At 50.9% G+C, this 15856-nt stretch overlaps 1 protein-coding gene across 14 annotated transcripts in view; it reads left to right on the top strand.

Moving 5' to 3' along the window:
* TNC (tenascin C) overlaps positions 1 to 7046 on the top strand; it is a 93314-nt gene extending 86268 nt beyond the window's left edge. For all 14 annotated transcript variants that reach the window (XM_047699924.1, XM_047699925.1, XM_047699927.1 and 11 more), the window contains 5 exons: positions 240 to 391; positions 1295 to 1391; positions 2335 to 2496; positions 4397 to 4560; positions 6464 to 7046. In XM_047699924.1, coding sequence (XP_047555880.1) covers positions 240 to 391; positions 1295 to 1391; positions 2335 to 2496; positions 4397 to 4560; positions 6464 to 6574 — 686 coding nt within the window. In that variant the 3' untranslated portion in view covers positions 6575 to 7046. The remainder of the gene's footprint in view (positions 1 to 239; positions 392 to 1294; positions 1392 to 2334; positions 2497 to 4396; positions 4561 to 6463) is intronic.
* Positions 7047 to 15856: the final 8810 nt, after the last annotated feature.

Here is a 15856-nt window from a genome sequence, read left to right as displayed (position 1 = left end):
GTGACCTCCATGAATAGAAGGGATGGAGCTGGGTGCCTTATAGCCATAATCTTTAAACCCTCATTGCACTGCTGCGAAAGAGGCTTTATCCCCGACTTGCACACAAGAGAACGGAACCGGAGAGAGGTCAAGCTGCTTGCCTCTAGACATCCAGGCAGCATGCAGTGGGGCTGCAGTCTGAAAGCTCCTACCCCAATCCTCCTGCTCTAAGAGGCCCACTCTTCCTTCTTATCCTGCAGCTGGGCTCCTGTACCCATTCCCCCGGGACTGCTCCCAAGCAATGCTGAATGGGGACACCACCTCTGGCCTCTACACCATTTACCTGAATGGTGATAAGGCTCAGGCTCTGGAAGTCTTCTGTGACATGACCTCTGATGGGGGTGGATGGATCGTGAGTATCCCCAGCTCTCAGGCCTGGGGCCTGGGGGCAGAGGGCACAGCAGGGGAGGTGGGGAAGGGGAGGGGGAGGCATGTCCACCCATGTACACAGACCCCGATGTTTGGAGGTTTTGCAAGATCGAGCCTGTCATCCAGAGACACTCAGGTGCGGTCTCTGAAAGAAAGGAATGGGGAAAAAGCTGGGAAAAAAAAAAAAAAACAGAAGAAAATAATTTTCTTGTAATTTATCTGATCTGATCCTCAAACAACTCTGTGATGCATAAAAATGAGGGCAGTCATGGAGCCCAGTATGTGGCTTAATTAGCATTTGCTGTCTACCACTGTGCTAAGAGTTTGATGTGAATTATTTCAATCCCATTTCTGTTTGAGCTGGGTAGTATTTTTTTTAATTAATAAATCTTTTTTTTTTTTAATTTGAGAGAGAGAGAGCAAGAGCATGGAGGAGGGCAGAGGGAGAAGAAGAAGCAGATTCCCTGCTGAGCAGGGACCCTGATGCAGGGCTCCATCCCTGCACCCTGGGATCATGACTTGAGACGAAGGCAGATGCTTAACAGACTGAGCCACCCAGGGGCCCCATAAACTTTATTTTTTAGAGCAAAGTGAGCATAAAGGCACAGAGCGTGCCCACATCCCCCTGTCCCATGTGCATGGCCTCTCCCCATATCAGCGTCCTACCCAGAGTGATGCATTTAGACCAAGTGATCCATCTTAATTTTTTAATCGTCATTTTTAATCCCTGTTTTTCAGGTGGAGGTGGCCTGCCCAGAGTCACACAGCAAGTTAGTGACAGAGCTGGGGACTGGTGCTTTTCCCACAGCTCCGATGCCCTTCCTGTCAGAGAGATGCCTTCTCTTTCTTCTGAGACCTAACGTGCGCCCTGATTCTTATGTTCCAGGTGTTCCTGAGACGCAAGAATGGACGTGAGGATTTCTATCGCAACTGGAAAGCCTATGCTGCTGGGTTTGGGGACCGCAGAGAAGAATTCTGGCTTGGTAATGCACCCCTGCCTGTGTGCGTCCCAAGTGCCCATTTCTGCCCTCCTTGTCATTGTTCCTAAGCCACAGCAACCCATGGGAGAGAGAGAGAGCCTAGGAGGAAACAGTAGCTCTGGTAGTAGACACAGGATACCAACTCTTCCTTGGAAAAGACTTTAAATTCTCTAGGTCATTAAAAATAAAAATGTGGTCCAGGAAGAGCCAACAACCAGACGTGAAGGATAGCCTAGATTGAATTCATTCACTGAACCACAAACAGACTCATCTTCACTGATATTATTAACTGTTTCCATCCTGGGCTCCAGGTGCTGGGATGGGCCTTATAGCCATAACCTGGAACACCCAGCACCTGCGCAAGCTACAAAATTCCCGGATTGCACGTGGGAAAAGAGGAATGAAGTCATGTGCTCACAAGAATCTAGCCAATAAGCAGTAGAGCTGCCACTTGAAATCTCCCCAAACACCACCACGAAGCCACCAAACACCACCACGAAGCCACCATCCATTCGCCCATCCATCCATCCACCCATCCATTCGCGCAGCAAGCACTTTCCCACAATCTCCCTGCAGGGGGCACTGTTCCGCTCTCCGGCGCCCTCACTGGGAAATGTTCACCCCCTTAGCATCCACTGCCTTCCTCCTGCAAGGGGCTTTGGAGGTTAAAAGTGCTTTCTCCACCTTATCTCCTGGATCTTCACGATGCCCTAGGAGGTGGGCAGGGCATAGATGCCACCTTGAATTTCCCTGAGGCTCAGAAACACCCTAGATTTCACCTGGTGTTGTGCCAGCAAGGAGCAAACCAGACCAGACCGCAAGGCCGTGTCTGTGGGAGGCGGAACCTCTTTGTAGAGCCCAACCGCTGCTCCTACAGGGTGATGGAGTAGAAGCAATGGCCTCAGTCACTCAGGCTTCCTCTGTAACCCTCGCCTGTCCTCCACAGGGCTGGACAACCTACACAAAATCACAGCCCAAGGGCAGTACGAGCTCCGGGTGGACCTGCGTGACCACGGGGAGACCGCGTACGCCGTCTACGACAAGTTCAGTGTGGGGGACGCCAAGACTCGCTACAAGCTGAGGGTGGAGGGCTACAGCGGGACCGCAGGTAGGGGACAGCCACATGCCCCGCCTCTGGAACCACAGAAGCCTTCCTTAGGCTTTTAGCTCATTCCTCCCTCATCCCTTCCTTCACGAATCCATCCGCTGATACGGTCAACAAATATCGGAATCCTTACTAGGTACTAGACCAGAACTTCAACTGGGCAGAGTAGGGTAGATACTTTGGTCACCAAAGCAGAGTAGGGTTGAGAATCAGAACAATATGTCTTTTCTTACCCATTTTTAGATATCAACTGAGCCTGAAGACTCACCTAACCCACTGCATCTAAATGTTATTTATTTATTAAAATTTCTTGTACATACAACCCCCCAGGGATCCCATTAATGAGCAGGTGCGGACACACTGAGGTTCTGCGTTTCTTATGGGTTCCCTGGCGCTGCCACTGTTGAGGATGCTGCTGGTCTGTGGACCCCACTCTGGGTTGCAAGCATTGACTCCTTCCCCAGCTGCTTGCATCCTTTCGAGGATACCCCTGCAATGGGGTCATCCAGCCACAGCCGCCAGACCCCATGACCAGAAGCTCACTACCTGCCAAATGGTCCTTGTGGACCTTGTCCCGTGCATAAGCTAGCTCAGATCGTGCAGATGTCATGGACTTGGAACGGCCCCTGTGTGCTTTACCGGCTCTGCATTAGAGGAGAAGTTAGTAAGGAAGCCACACGCATTCAGGCCTATGAGGGAGCCTCTCCTCTTTGCAGCTGTTCCGCAAGCATTACCCCCTTCCGATTGTCAGGGACACTGGTCCAGGAAGATGTCCCTGTGACACAGATGAGGACACTGTGACCCAGAAAAGCTGGGTGATTTGCCTGAGGTGGACCCAGGGGGCGGGCTTGTCGGCAGACAGGTGTGCTTCGTAATGAGGAGGGTTCAGGTCTGACAGTATCCCCACCCTTCCCTGCTCTGGGGTGGCATCGGGTTATGTCTATGAAAACAGAAAAGGCAGAAGCTGTGGTACCTCCCCAGCCTCTCTGAGCCTCGAGAGGAAACATCCATAATGGGGAGAGTCTCCAGAGAAAGATTTGCTGTCTAAGGAGAGGCTAGGCGCTTGCGAGATCAGCGTGGCGGTAGTAAACACAGAGAGCCAGGGGCCAAGATGGTTTTCATTCTTGTGTCCCTCGAAGAGGTCCGACATTTTATTACCTGGCAATAAATATCTGTTTGAGTGAAGTGGCTTCAGGCAAGAAGGATATTGTCACCGGGTGGGTGGGTGGTGGGGCGGGGGTCACTGAGCAGCGGGAATGTGGCTGCACCTGCCTCTCTCTGCCTTCATCTCCAAAGCCCCCTCAGGAAGGGGACCGTGGTAGAGCTGCTCCTGGTGGCAGCCTGCGCTCCACAGGAGGGTACCTCGTTTCCTCCATACCTACCTGCTTCTGGTCGCTTCCTCCTTAACCAGGCATCTGAGGCACTTTGAACCTTGCTTCAAAATATCAGTCCTGTTTTTCCCTCTCTGAGCCCCATTATGTAAAGGAATGCAAAACAAAATGATCAACAGCGAAAATCACAGCTGTTACGCGTACCCCTCTACCTTCATATCCACTGACTGTCCCCACCACACACTGAGGTGGGCAGAATCAATGCGCTGGTTCCTTTTTCTAGAAGAGAACACTGAGGCTCAGCTGAAGGCCTGACGTGGGCCAGTCATATGTGGAGTGAGAGCCGGACCCTCCAAAGCCATCGCAGGCCTCTTTCTGGCACATTATGCTGCTTCCAACAGCCATGAACCCTCGGGGGTTCCCCTCCAGTCCTGTGCTCGACACTAATTCTGGGCCCGAGGTTCAAGGGCAGTGACCCCAGGAACTTTCAGTTACCACCCCGGTTCTGCCTTTCCAAGCCCCTGAGGAAAACCCGTGCTGGGGCTCCTCAGATCCGTATCTCCTCTCCGCAGGTGACTCCATGGCTTACCACAACGGCAGATCCTTCTCCACCTTCGACAAGGACACGGACTCAGCCATCACCAACTGCGCCCTGTCCTACAAGGGGGCTTTCTGGTACAAGAACTGTCACCGTGTCAACCTGATGGGGAGGTACGGGGACAACAACCACAGTCAGGTGAGCCAACTGCGAGGGTTGAGGGCAGGTGACAGGGGGGCACCCCAGCCCCTCGGTCCCAGCCGAGACTAGGGGGCAGCAACCTCTGGGACATGGTGTCACCTCTGTTCCCGCAAGGAGGAACCTCGGGGACACGGGAGGTTGGGTGAAATCCTTGAGACAGCACCTGTTAACCCGTGAAGATCCCAGAAAGACCACTGGTCAGTGGATTCCAAAACAGAGAGTTCTCAGCAGACAGAGCCAGAGTCTGAACTCCAGAAGGAAAGCAGATTAAAGGGGAGGCGTCTAGATGATGCGGGGGCATAAGTGGGGTGTTTTTTCCACCTTATGATGTTGCCCCAGGGTACTTTCACTCTAGCATTATTGTACTACCTTTCTTTTCTCATCCCCTGCCTCCAAAGTGACACAAAGTCCTTCTGGAAACAAAAACAAAAACAAAAACAAAAATGCATGCCCGAAAGGAAACTTCTTTTTCCATCCTCCCCCCTCTCCAGTGTGGGCTGACATGAAAGGCCACGAAGGAGTTAGGGGCGCCCCGTCCCAGCTCTGGCTCTGCTCTGGCAGCCGTGTGGGCTCGGTGACCTCACTTTCCCTCTCAGCCCTCAGTCCCCAGCATAGAACAAGGAGGGTTTGCATCCCGCTCGGCACCTCTGTCCCCGAGGGACGATGGAGGGCCGGGGAAGGCAGGCCAAGTACTTCACCAGAACTGAGTGGTTACAGACACATTTGCCCATGGGGTAAGCCAGCCATTCTCACACCCAACCTGCCGGTCAGATTCAGAGACCGTCCGCGGTCAGTGAACGCCAAACAGAATCCCATGAAGTGTCTCTATTTTCTTGCCTCATTTTACCAGCCGTTAACTTCTCCAGGTCTCCTCACAGCCCCATAGCGCTAAAGAGAAGAGAGGTCAGAGAATGAGGTGGTGGCCGCCTAGAGGCACTTGCAGAAGCAGACCGTCCTCACACCCCTAACCACACCGTGGGGCAAGGGGCATTATGGGTTTTGACAGGCAGACTCTGCTATCTTTAGACTCTGTGGCAGAGTCAACATAGAATTAGGAGACCCAGACATAAATATAATCTTTTCTTGAGGGAAAAAAAAAATCTCTGGCCAGATTTCTAAGGATGCTTTTCCCTGTTGGAGATGAGAGAAGTCATATATACTTCGTACCTACAATGTGCCCAGCAGTATGATCGCTCCCTCACAAACTCATGTAACCCTCATAGCATTCTTCCAAGGTTGGCACTTCAGACCCAGAAGGGGTTGGGGGATGGGGAGGAAGATGATGAAACTAAAGCCCGGAAAGGTCTGATGACTGGTTCAAGACCATTTATGTCTCAAGAAAGAGCCTTAAGGTTTAACCCTATATGTCAGGTTGTAAAATTTGTGTTCTGCCTGTGTTCTTCCTGCCATTCCAGACAAACCCTTATTAAAACAGTCCACAGGAATCCTGGGAACTAGAGACTTCCCTGCGTATAGCTAGTCAATTCTGTAACCTCCAAGCATGACCTGAATTCCTTCAGCACCTACTCCTACTGATGGGAGGTTTCACCAGCCACCATTTTGTTTCACCAACCACCATTTTATTTCACCAGCCACCATTTTGTTTCACCAACCACCATTTTGTTTCACCAGCTACCATTTTGTTTCACTATGGGAGCTCAAAGCTCAATGCAAATGCAAGTGGCTTCTGACTGACATTTGAAAAACTGAGTCAGATTCAGCCAGCTCCTTTGCAAGTTCTCAGTACACGGATCAATACACAGATAGGCAATAGACAGCTGTGAGATATCAAATGGTCAGGTTCAGACAGAACTCCCTTTGTTCCCGTCAACCAAGCAGCAGTGGTCGGTGAACACCTTGTCTAGTGGAAACCTATCTGGAGGCCTTTTCTTTTTCATAGGGTGTCAACTGGTTCCACTGGAAGGGCCACGAATATTCCATCCAGTTTGCTGAGATGAAGCTGAGACCCAGCAACTTCCGAAATCTCGAAGGCAGGCGCAAGCGGGCGTAAATTCCAGGAACAACTAACTGGGTGGGAGAGGAGCAGGGCCCAGAGGAAGAAGCAAATTTTACCAAAGTCTCAATACAACCTGTCCAACCATCAAGCCACACCCGGGTATTTGGCAGGAGATAAAGGTGACCGTGGATCATGGGGGCCGATGACAGGAGCACTGGCCTCCCCTTCTCTGCGAGGACTTCCTTCGCACCAAAGACAACAGTCTCCACAGGTGTCTGTTTCATTGCTTGAATCAGCAAACATCTCCCAGTGGCGGTGTCGAGGTGGTTGTCTTGGGTGGCTCTGGGAATGGGAGAGGGGTAGGCTGTACAGTGGTAGTTTGTGTTAGAACCGGCTGTATTGTACACAAAGCTGTATAAGTATCATTATTTTTGTTCGCAGTGATTCGGTGTGTGTCATGGGAGGCCGTTCCCCCCTCCCCGCCTTTTTTTTTTTTTTTTTTTTTTTTTTTTTTTTACATTTCATGCAACAAAAACCAGAAAAGCAATACTGTTTGGATTTTAAGGATATGATTAATATTATTAATATAATAATAATGATGAAAACTAAGAATTTTTAAAGAGATCTTCCTTTCCAAAACACATCTGGACAGTACCTGATTGTATTTTTTTTTTTTAATAAAAGCACAAGTACTTTTAAAATCGGCTGTTGTTGCCTTTCGTTGTTCAGCCTGAATTCCACCAAAGCCAACGTACTTGAACAGAGGAAGGAATGCAGGATAGGAACAGAAAGGAACAGTTAGGAAGAAGGGAAGAAGAGAGGGGGCCTACAGGCTGGGAGAGAAGAAAGCACTTTTTTGAACAGAGTTGAACGAAGTTGGAGAAAGGTTACCACTTGAGCCTCAGCTTCTTGCTCAATATTTTCAAGACTAAGAGTGTGTGGTTTCAAAGATGCTTGTATACCCATCTTCTAGAAATTCCATGATATAGATGAGGAGATAGCTGTTAACCCAGCAAGGATCAACATGCCCAGTGGCAGACTAGCTGAGTTCAAATCTTGGCTCCACCATCCCCTAGTTCCCTAATCTCTCTGTGCCTCAGTTTCCCAATCAATACTCACACTTCCTAACTCTGTAGCATTTCTGTGGAAAAAATAAACACCAGTCAGATGAGCCCCTGAACATGGTGCCTGGTGTGGAGGAGGTGCCAGTAAGAGTCAGTTGTCTTTATGATCACTTTATATATGATGGGCTGGGGTTCATGGAAGGGCAATGACTCGCCCACAGGCTACCCACCCAAATAATCATAGGACTGGATTTCGACTCAGGTCTCTGGCCCCCATGTTCTTGCTCTCCCTCAGGACCCTGATGAAAATCCCTCCTTTCCCGAGGAAATGTGTGCCCTGAGTTGCAGAATGATGGAGTACAAAGAAGCCCAGCAGATCCTTCCTACAACCCCAAGATCTTGGAAGGAGAAAGAATGTCTGTTGGGAAGATCTCCCCCTCCCCTACTCAGCACCACCCCCACCCCGTGTCACCCAGCCCCAGCCTAAATGCGTCTAGGGGTGGAGGAAACTCACTGTCCAGCACAGCAGATCTGCTAGTACTCGGGCAATATCAAATATGGGGTCAGAACCCCACATTACACATTCGTCTTTGAAAACAGGGTGGGTTGGGGGGTGGGGAGAAATTCCCAGTTCATTCTCTTGGGAATTTTCAGCAAAGGGACTTATTTAATGAAAATATTTGGGCTTGATAGGCCTCATTCAAATGGAATGTGGTGGCTCAGACTTGAGGACCAGAAAAATTTCTGGCTCGGGCCAGATCCTTCGTGGCTGGGTTTATCTTGCTTTAATAAATGCTGTCTCGTTATATACACAATGGGCTGCTCCAGATCATAAGACTCGTTGCCTGCCATTCCGCCGTAGCAACACTGGCCTTGCTGTGTAAACCTGAACAACCAGGCCTCAAGTGGGAGGCTTAACCCTCTGCTAGCAGCTCCCTGGGGAGGCTCTGAGAGCCACTGCCGTCCTCTCCCGGCAAATACAGATGTAAGGAAGCGGGTGAGGTACTTCCCAGAAGCCACACCAGAATCCAATTCCCCATCAAACAGGGGTCCTTAACCTGGTTGCAGAAGCCCCCAGGGGGGGATGGGCAGGCAGAAGGGCCCGAGCCAAGACGCGCAGAGCTGCCCACGTCCTGGTTAAAGCATGAGCTTGCCACTCCTCAAACATGTCCTCAGTCCCCGACTCTGGGTTCCTTTAAACAACACCTCCCTCCTGGAAGGGGTCCTGAGACTCCGCCTTCCGGGACGCTCTCAGCTGGGAATGAATTTCCAGGGAGTCTGGCCTTCCCTTTGCCCTTCCTCCAAATGCTTCTCTCCCTTCCCCCTGCTTGTACCCTTCAAGGCCACCCTGCATGGATTATGTCAAGGGACCTCTGTGCCCTCAAGTTTCTGGTTGGCTATCAGAATGGGAATTGCTGAGACACTGGGGGGTGGGGCGAGGGTGTTCAGGGTCCTTACTTTCCAGTGCCACCTCTGTGGCATCACAGGGGCTGACAGTTTCCCTCCTAGCAGAGGCACAGCTCCTGTCCATGGGCCATCCCCGCTCAGCTCTCTCTCCAGCTGGCAGAAAACTGTCCCCTCTCAAGTCCCTTCAGGTCTGAGGATGGTCCCACATCTCAGCCACTGCCAGCCCTGGGATGGTGTGACCCCCTGTGGCTCTCCTCCTCTTTGTCTGCACTGCTGGAGACAGTCCCTCTTCTCCTGCCTCTCCTGGGGACCCTGACAGACAGGCCTGTTCTCTGGGACACTGGGAACCACTGTTGTCACTGGCTGCTGTCCCTACACCATTCTTTCCACTCCCGCCTCCCACCGTGGAAGCCACAGGGGAAAATACTCCCTCCCACTCCCCGCGGGAGCTGGGGCATGTAACTTGAACTCTGTCCACTGGATACCTGCAGAGGGACTTCTAGCCTTGAACAAGGAATGCAAATCAAAGAGCCTAGGAGGCTGGTTTCCCCACGACCACCACAGTGTCTGCCCACATATCCCCATCTATTGGGACAATCCATCCCACCTTCTCCCTTTCTCAGCCTGCCCCTCCCATGCCATTCTTCTTCCCACCATTCCCTGTCAACTCCAAGTATGGGACGGGTGCGGGGGGTGTCTCGTGGGCTGTGATGATCAACTCTCTTCTCCCCCAGGATTCTCTTTTCCCCTTTCTGTTTCAAAGTCAGTACAGAATAACCCCCCATCAGTCCAGCACTAGGTGAACAACGTAACCATGGGCCCTGGTCTCTCAGGAGCTTCCATGCCAGGGGAGGCTGGCAACAGCCACCACACCAGACAAGCAAACCGAGGGTATGCTTGGGAAGCAAAGCCGAGACACTACAGGAATATCTAACGAGGACCTGAACCTGACCGGGAAGGGTTCCCTGAGAAAGGACATCTGAATCGTGACCTAAACAATAAGTAGGAGTCAATCAGGGAGGAAGGCAGGGAAAGTAGAGGGCAGGGTATCTCTAGAGGCCCTGAGATGGCCAGACTGCGCAGAAAGCCAGCTAAGAATCCTGTCTTGACGGTTCTTCCACTCCAGGATAAGGATTTCAATCTTTTTTCTTTTTCTTTTTCTTTTTTAAGTTTTATTTTTTATAAACATAGAATATATTTTTATCCCCAGGGGTACAGGTCTGTGAATCACCAGGTTTACACACTTCACAGCACTTACCATTCAATCTTTTTTCTTAAATGCAATGGGAAACTGCTAAGGAATTCTAAGCAGGGGAGGGTTAGGGCCCTATATTTTCTCCAGGCCATCTTTGGGATGGGAAGTGCCACAGGGGCCCATGGGAAAGGTGATGGAGTTTGAGTAGGCATGTTGTCCTGGAGATGGGGCATACAGCTCTGAGAGATGTTTAGAAGGAAAAACCCACAGGACGTGGGGTCCCATAGAGCTGCTCCTCATCCACACCCCAGTTCCAGAACTTCTCTCAGTTCCTGCAGGGGCGTCTTCTAGAATCATCTCCAGTGTCTCATTAGGGGTGTGTGGAGCTGGAGTCAAGGCCCCCTGAGCCCCAAGAACCAAGGCTGGCTGCAGGGTCCCATAGTACCAGGCCTGACTCCTGGGACTTTGGATTGGGGGAGGAGGGGATCAGGGAAGCTCCTTGGAGGTTACTGTTAGAATGGCATTAATGCCATAAGGTGAAGCTGTGGCGGAATACAAAGTGTGAAGGGGTGGGGGGCCTGCCCGGAAGGATTTATGTCCTGTGAGCGCAGCTGAGAGTTGCTGATGGTGTTTAAGGCAGGAGTGACATCAGCGTTGCTCTCACTCTCATGCTAGAAAGGCATTTGCTCCTGCCACCCTGTCCTCTGGCCTCAGTGGGGTCCTGGACATCCTCATAGGTGCCCCCCCACACACACACACACCCCGGCCCGGATTCCAGTGGGTGTGGAATCTTTGTGGCCAGCAGAGGGCTCCCTCCCCTTGTCCTCCTCCCTCCACTACCAGGCCCACAAGTGAATTTAAAGCTCAGGAAGGAAGCAGGAAAAGGATCTCCTCTTGAGAATCACTCCAACCTCGCCGAGACTGGAGAGTAGATTTCCGTGTGTTACAGAAACACACACACACACACACACACAATTCTATATGAGCAGCTCCCATTAGCCCAGTACATGTGCAGCTGCAGGTAGAAGAACTGTTTCAGAGCAGTGAAATGACTTCTCTGAGGTTCACTTGACCTTGAAGTGCCAGAGCAAGGACTGAAATCTTGGATCTTCTGACTCCTTAGGCCAAGCGCCTGGAGAAGCATCTGTCGGCGTACTTACTCCTTTCTCCGTTCTTTCATTCGGCATCCAAGGAACCCCCATCATAAGCTGGTTCCCTCATAACACTTGACAGTTTGCAAAGCCAGCGTGATTGTAATTGTTGAAAGTCATCTTTGCAGTTAGAGCTGAGCTTGAATCCCGTTTTCCAATTACTGAAAGATCTTGGTCGAGCAGCTTAATTCTTCTGAGTATCCCGAAACATTAGGATGAAGATGATATACACTGATGAGAAGCTGTGATGCTTTGAAAGAGAAAAAACAGACAGCTGCCTAGCCTGGAGAAAATGCCAACCACACACTTTCCTCTCTGACGTGGATAGACCCTCGTTCAAAGCTGAGCATCAGGGTAATTACTCAAGTCAGCCAGCAGATGGCAGTCTCCCCCAGCTTTCGGAGAGCACCCCATAAGGCACTCCTAGCAGATGTGTTCAGGTGGCTGGAGACCCGGGGCTCCCAGACACCTTCAAAGAAACACGTCCACCTTCACTCCAATCCCCTGCTCCCTAAGAGGTTCAAATCCCACCCAGTCGCAGCAGGGCATGGCAGGCTGTCTCTTCTGTTTTTGTCTCCCCCTCGGCTACACAAAACCTTATGTCAACAACCACAAACCTTGCTTACCACCTTTTACATCAGGGTGTGGGGATAGGAATGTGGGGGACAAGGAGGGCAGGCTTCTGGCCCACATGTCCAGAATGTTCAACAGCTCCGCTGTAGTGATGTCTCCTCACTAACTTACTTTCCGTTACGAATCCCTTACCGTTGGGAGGGAGGGGCAAGCCCCCACAATTTCTACCATCCTATGCTGGCTCCCCGGCTTTCCCCTGGCCCTTCACCCTCACGACTTCTCCTTTGCTACAGCATACATAATGTTCCAGCACAGAGCAAAGCCCTTTGGGAAATGGGACCTAGTTCCTATTATCATTGCTACTGTTTGACTTTCTCTCCTCAAAATCCTGGCTTAGACGGTGATCCCTCTGGATCTCCCACAGTAGCTTGGACATCAGAAACATAGCCAAGGGCCCTGCGTCCTCAATGCTTGGCTCCTTGAGTCAGTCTATACTCCCGACGAAGTATAGAGCGATCCTTTTAAAATGCTGAGTCACATCATCTCGTTCCGCTGCTCCAAACCCTACAAGCTTGCCTTGTGGCTCAGAGCAAAGCCCGAGACATGACAGTGGCCTTGGAAGCCCAGAGTGGTCTGTCTGTCGATACTGCTTGGAACGCCAGCCACCATGTCATGACAATCCGGGGGCATGGGCCTGTCTGCTGCTCTTCAAACGCAGCACTCTCCCACTGCAATGCCTTCCCCAGGAAGGCTCTTGCCCTCACACCACACATGCGTGCATGTGCACACGTGCGCGCACACACACACACACACACACACACTCAGAACCATTTTCTCACTTCCTTCAAGCAACCTCCCAACGTCATCTGCTCCATGAGACTCTCCCTCACTGCTCCACCTAAACACACATGTGCACGACCCACGTGCAAACCTGTACACACGCACACTAGCCCCCCCAGCCCCCACACTCTTCTCTTTCTCCAGGGCTCCTATTTCCACCTGACTCACTGCTGCTTTACTTACTTACGTGTATGATTTCTAGAAATTAAGCTCCGGGATAGCAGGGACTTCATACGTGTTTGCCTCCTGCTGTCTCACCAGCACCTGGCACAGAGCCGGTTCTGTGGTCTCCCGGTCCTTACCTGTTGACCAAATACAGGGCCAGACCTAGGAAGACAGGCAAGCAGGCCCTATCCACCTCACCTTTTTTTCTATTTAATTCATAGAGTATCCACTCTGTCCCCAAATCATCATTTTCAGCAGAAACAAACTCAGAGAAGTGATTTCTCTCTCAAAGTCGTCATGTGACCAGTATGGATTCCAATCCAGCTCCTGCTCACCCACACCCTTACCACAGTGGGTCAGAACCTGACACGTGGTTTAAAGAAACAGCGGAAGAATTGCTCTATAGAAAGCCCCAGACAGCAGCCACTCCTAGGGAGGTATGGGCTAGGGGCTGGGATTGTCTCACAGCCAAGGAGGGAGAAATCCAGCAGGATAGTTGAATGGGAAGCACCATAAATATCAGGCATTCGAAAGGCAGCATGGTGCGTATCCAGCCGAAGTCGCTTGTCCAGGGACTTTCCACACACGAGTTCCACACATACTGTCAAGGGTAGCCTCCCAATTTTGGACCTTCCAATTTCTGCCCTCCCCCGCTCCCCCAACACACACACTGAGAACCATCATTTTGCAAGTGTTGATGGGAATGAGTAAAATTAGTGACCTGTCAACCCTTTTATTTACAAGAATTAGCTTTAAAAATTTACTGAAACAATAGGGAGAGAGAGAGAAAAAGGGAGAGAGAAACAAAGACAAAGAAAGAGACAAAAATAGAGACAGAGGCCGAGGCACAGAGAGAATTTTCCAGGGATGATAGAAGCCTCATAAGCTAAATTCGCCTAGTTGTGGGTTCAAGAGCTTCTCCAAAAAGAAGTATATCTATTTCCTGACAACCACGGCCTTCTACGCCATGAGCCCAGGAGACGGTGGAGCAGGCCCCAGGTGGGTGAGAGGGGTTTGGTCTCCACAGCAGAGGCCAAGGACGGCCCTCCTCCTGGACCCCCCTTCAGGGGAGCATCAGAGTTGGATTTGAAAAAGCATCCATCTCCACCCAAAAGCCCAGTCCTAAGACAGCAGAGAACTCTCCTCTGAGTGCAGCATATGCCTAGTTCTGACTCCAAGCTGCTGGGGAGCCTGGCCTGCGGGGCTGTGTCACCACCACACCCACAGCGTGGAGCATGGGAGCGGCACCATTAAGGTCTCTGTATTACGGTATGAATTTACAGTAACTGCCAGCGAGTTCTCAGGAAGGGATCTCAGGGCATAACCAGGCCCAGCATGAAAGAGAGTTGTCCTCACTTAAGAGATGTCGTATTCATCTGGTTGTCATCCTCAGAATGGCACCCGCGTAGACAATCAGGGAGAGAAGGGATTGGAAACAGCCTCTTTCTAGAGAACTAGGTGAGATGACGAGCAGGGACATCACCTCAGTCTTAGAATCTCTGCAGGCACGTCCTGGACGAGAGAAAGTAGGCTCGTCCTGGTGGGTGACCAAAGGAAGAACTAGGGTCCCCCGGTGAAATCTACATGGGGACAAATGGCACCCAAGCAAGGAAGGAGCTTGTCACGACCACAAACAACCCTCCAGGGTACAGACGAGCCATCGGAGAAGCAGAGAGCTCCCAGCCCTGGAGGGATCCTAGGGCTTGAGGTTCATGTATTCAACAAAGCGGCTTTGTCATGTCCCTTCCAGCCCCAGAACGGACCCATTCTCCCCTCCGGCTCAGCTAGTTGGGTCATCCAACCTGTTGAAAAGCTTCTGCTCTGGGTTTTCAGCCTCCAGCCTGAGTCTCAAATGCAGCCAAGGAAAGCCTGTCATGACAGAGTTAAGAGACCACAAAACACAGATTTATTGAAAGAAGATAGCCCCTTCGGGAGACAGGAGATAAACCCAGCATTCACTGCTCCCTCAAAGCCCTTCCTCCAGGGAACGCGCCGGGAAGGAACCACCCCTGCAAGGTGGCAAAACCCTAAATCTCCTACTAAAAATTCTAGGTTTAATGAGTTTCTTAGAAGCCAGCTCCTTAGAGAAAAAGAAACCTGCAGCCCCAACCGTGACCCACCGCCCAAGAATCTCACTGCCTCTTGGGCCAGGATATTGGCCGCAAGAAAATACTCAGGATCAGAGTCCCCGTCCTAACTTCGCTCAGGAATCCCGGTAGGTTTGCACAAAGCAGCAGTCTCTGGAAAGGAGATCTTAAGTGTAAACAGGGATGTCATGTTATCATTTGGCCCCCAATCTCATTCACACCTTAACCGTTTCTTCCCACTAATGTAAATGCCGAGAGCATTCAAGGGTAGTGTGAGTGACTTCATGTGCATCCTACAATGCATGCGTTGGATGGTAAGGCTGAAGGTTGGTTCTAACAAGAACACTAGACACGGGGCCAGGAGAGTGCCCACCCGACCAGACTCTGGGTGTGCTGGAGGCAGGAATCCGTTCTTAGCAAACTCTGGATCCACAGCCCCTGGTGAGGAAGATAGCTCTATGCCAAATCAGTGAATGAATCAATCCACCCATGGATGGTTTCAAGCTTTGGCTCTGCTAGGAACTAGCGACGTGATCTTGGCAGAGCTGTACAACTTCTTGAAGCTTAAAATGTTTTCATCTATAAATCAGAAATGATGGTAACCACCTTGTATGATTTCAATAAATGACATGATGCGTATAAAGTGTCCCAGAAGGGGTGCCTGGGCGGCTCAGTTGGTGAAGCATCTGCCTTTGGTTCAGGTCATGATCTCAGGGTCCTGGGATCGAGCTCCATGTCAGGGTCCCTGCTTAGCGGGGAGCCTGCTTCTCCCTCTCCTCCCCACTTACACTCTCTCGCTATCTCTGTCTCTCTCTCTCTCAAATAAATAAATAAAATCTTTTAAAATAAATAAA

This window comes from Lutra lutra, chromosome 13 (assembly GCF_902655055.1).
Source record: "Lutra lutra chromosome 13, mLutLut1.2, whole genome shotgun sequence".
Classification (NCBI taxonomy): Eukaryota; Metazoa; Chordata; class Mammalia; order Carnivora; family Mustelidae; genus Lutra; species Lutra lutra.
This window is presented reverse-complemented; position numbering and strand designations above follow the sequence as displayed.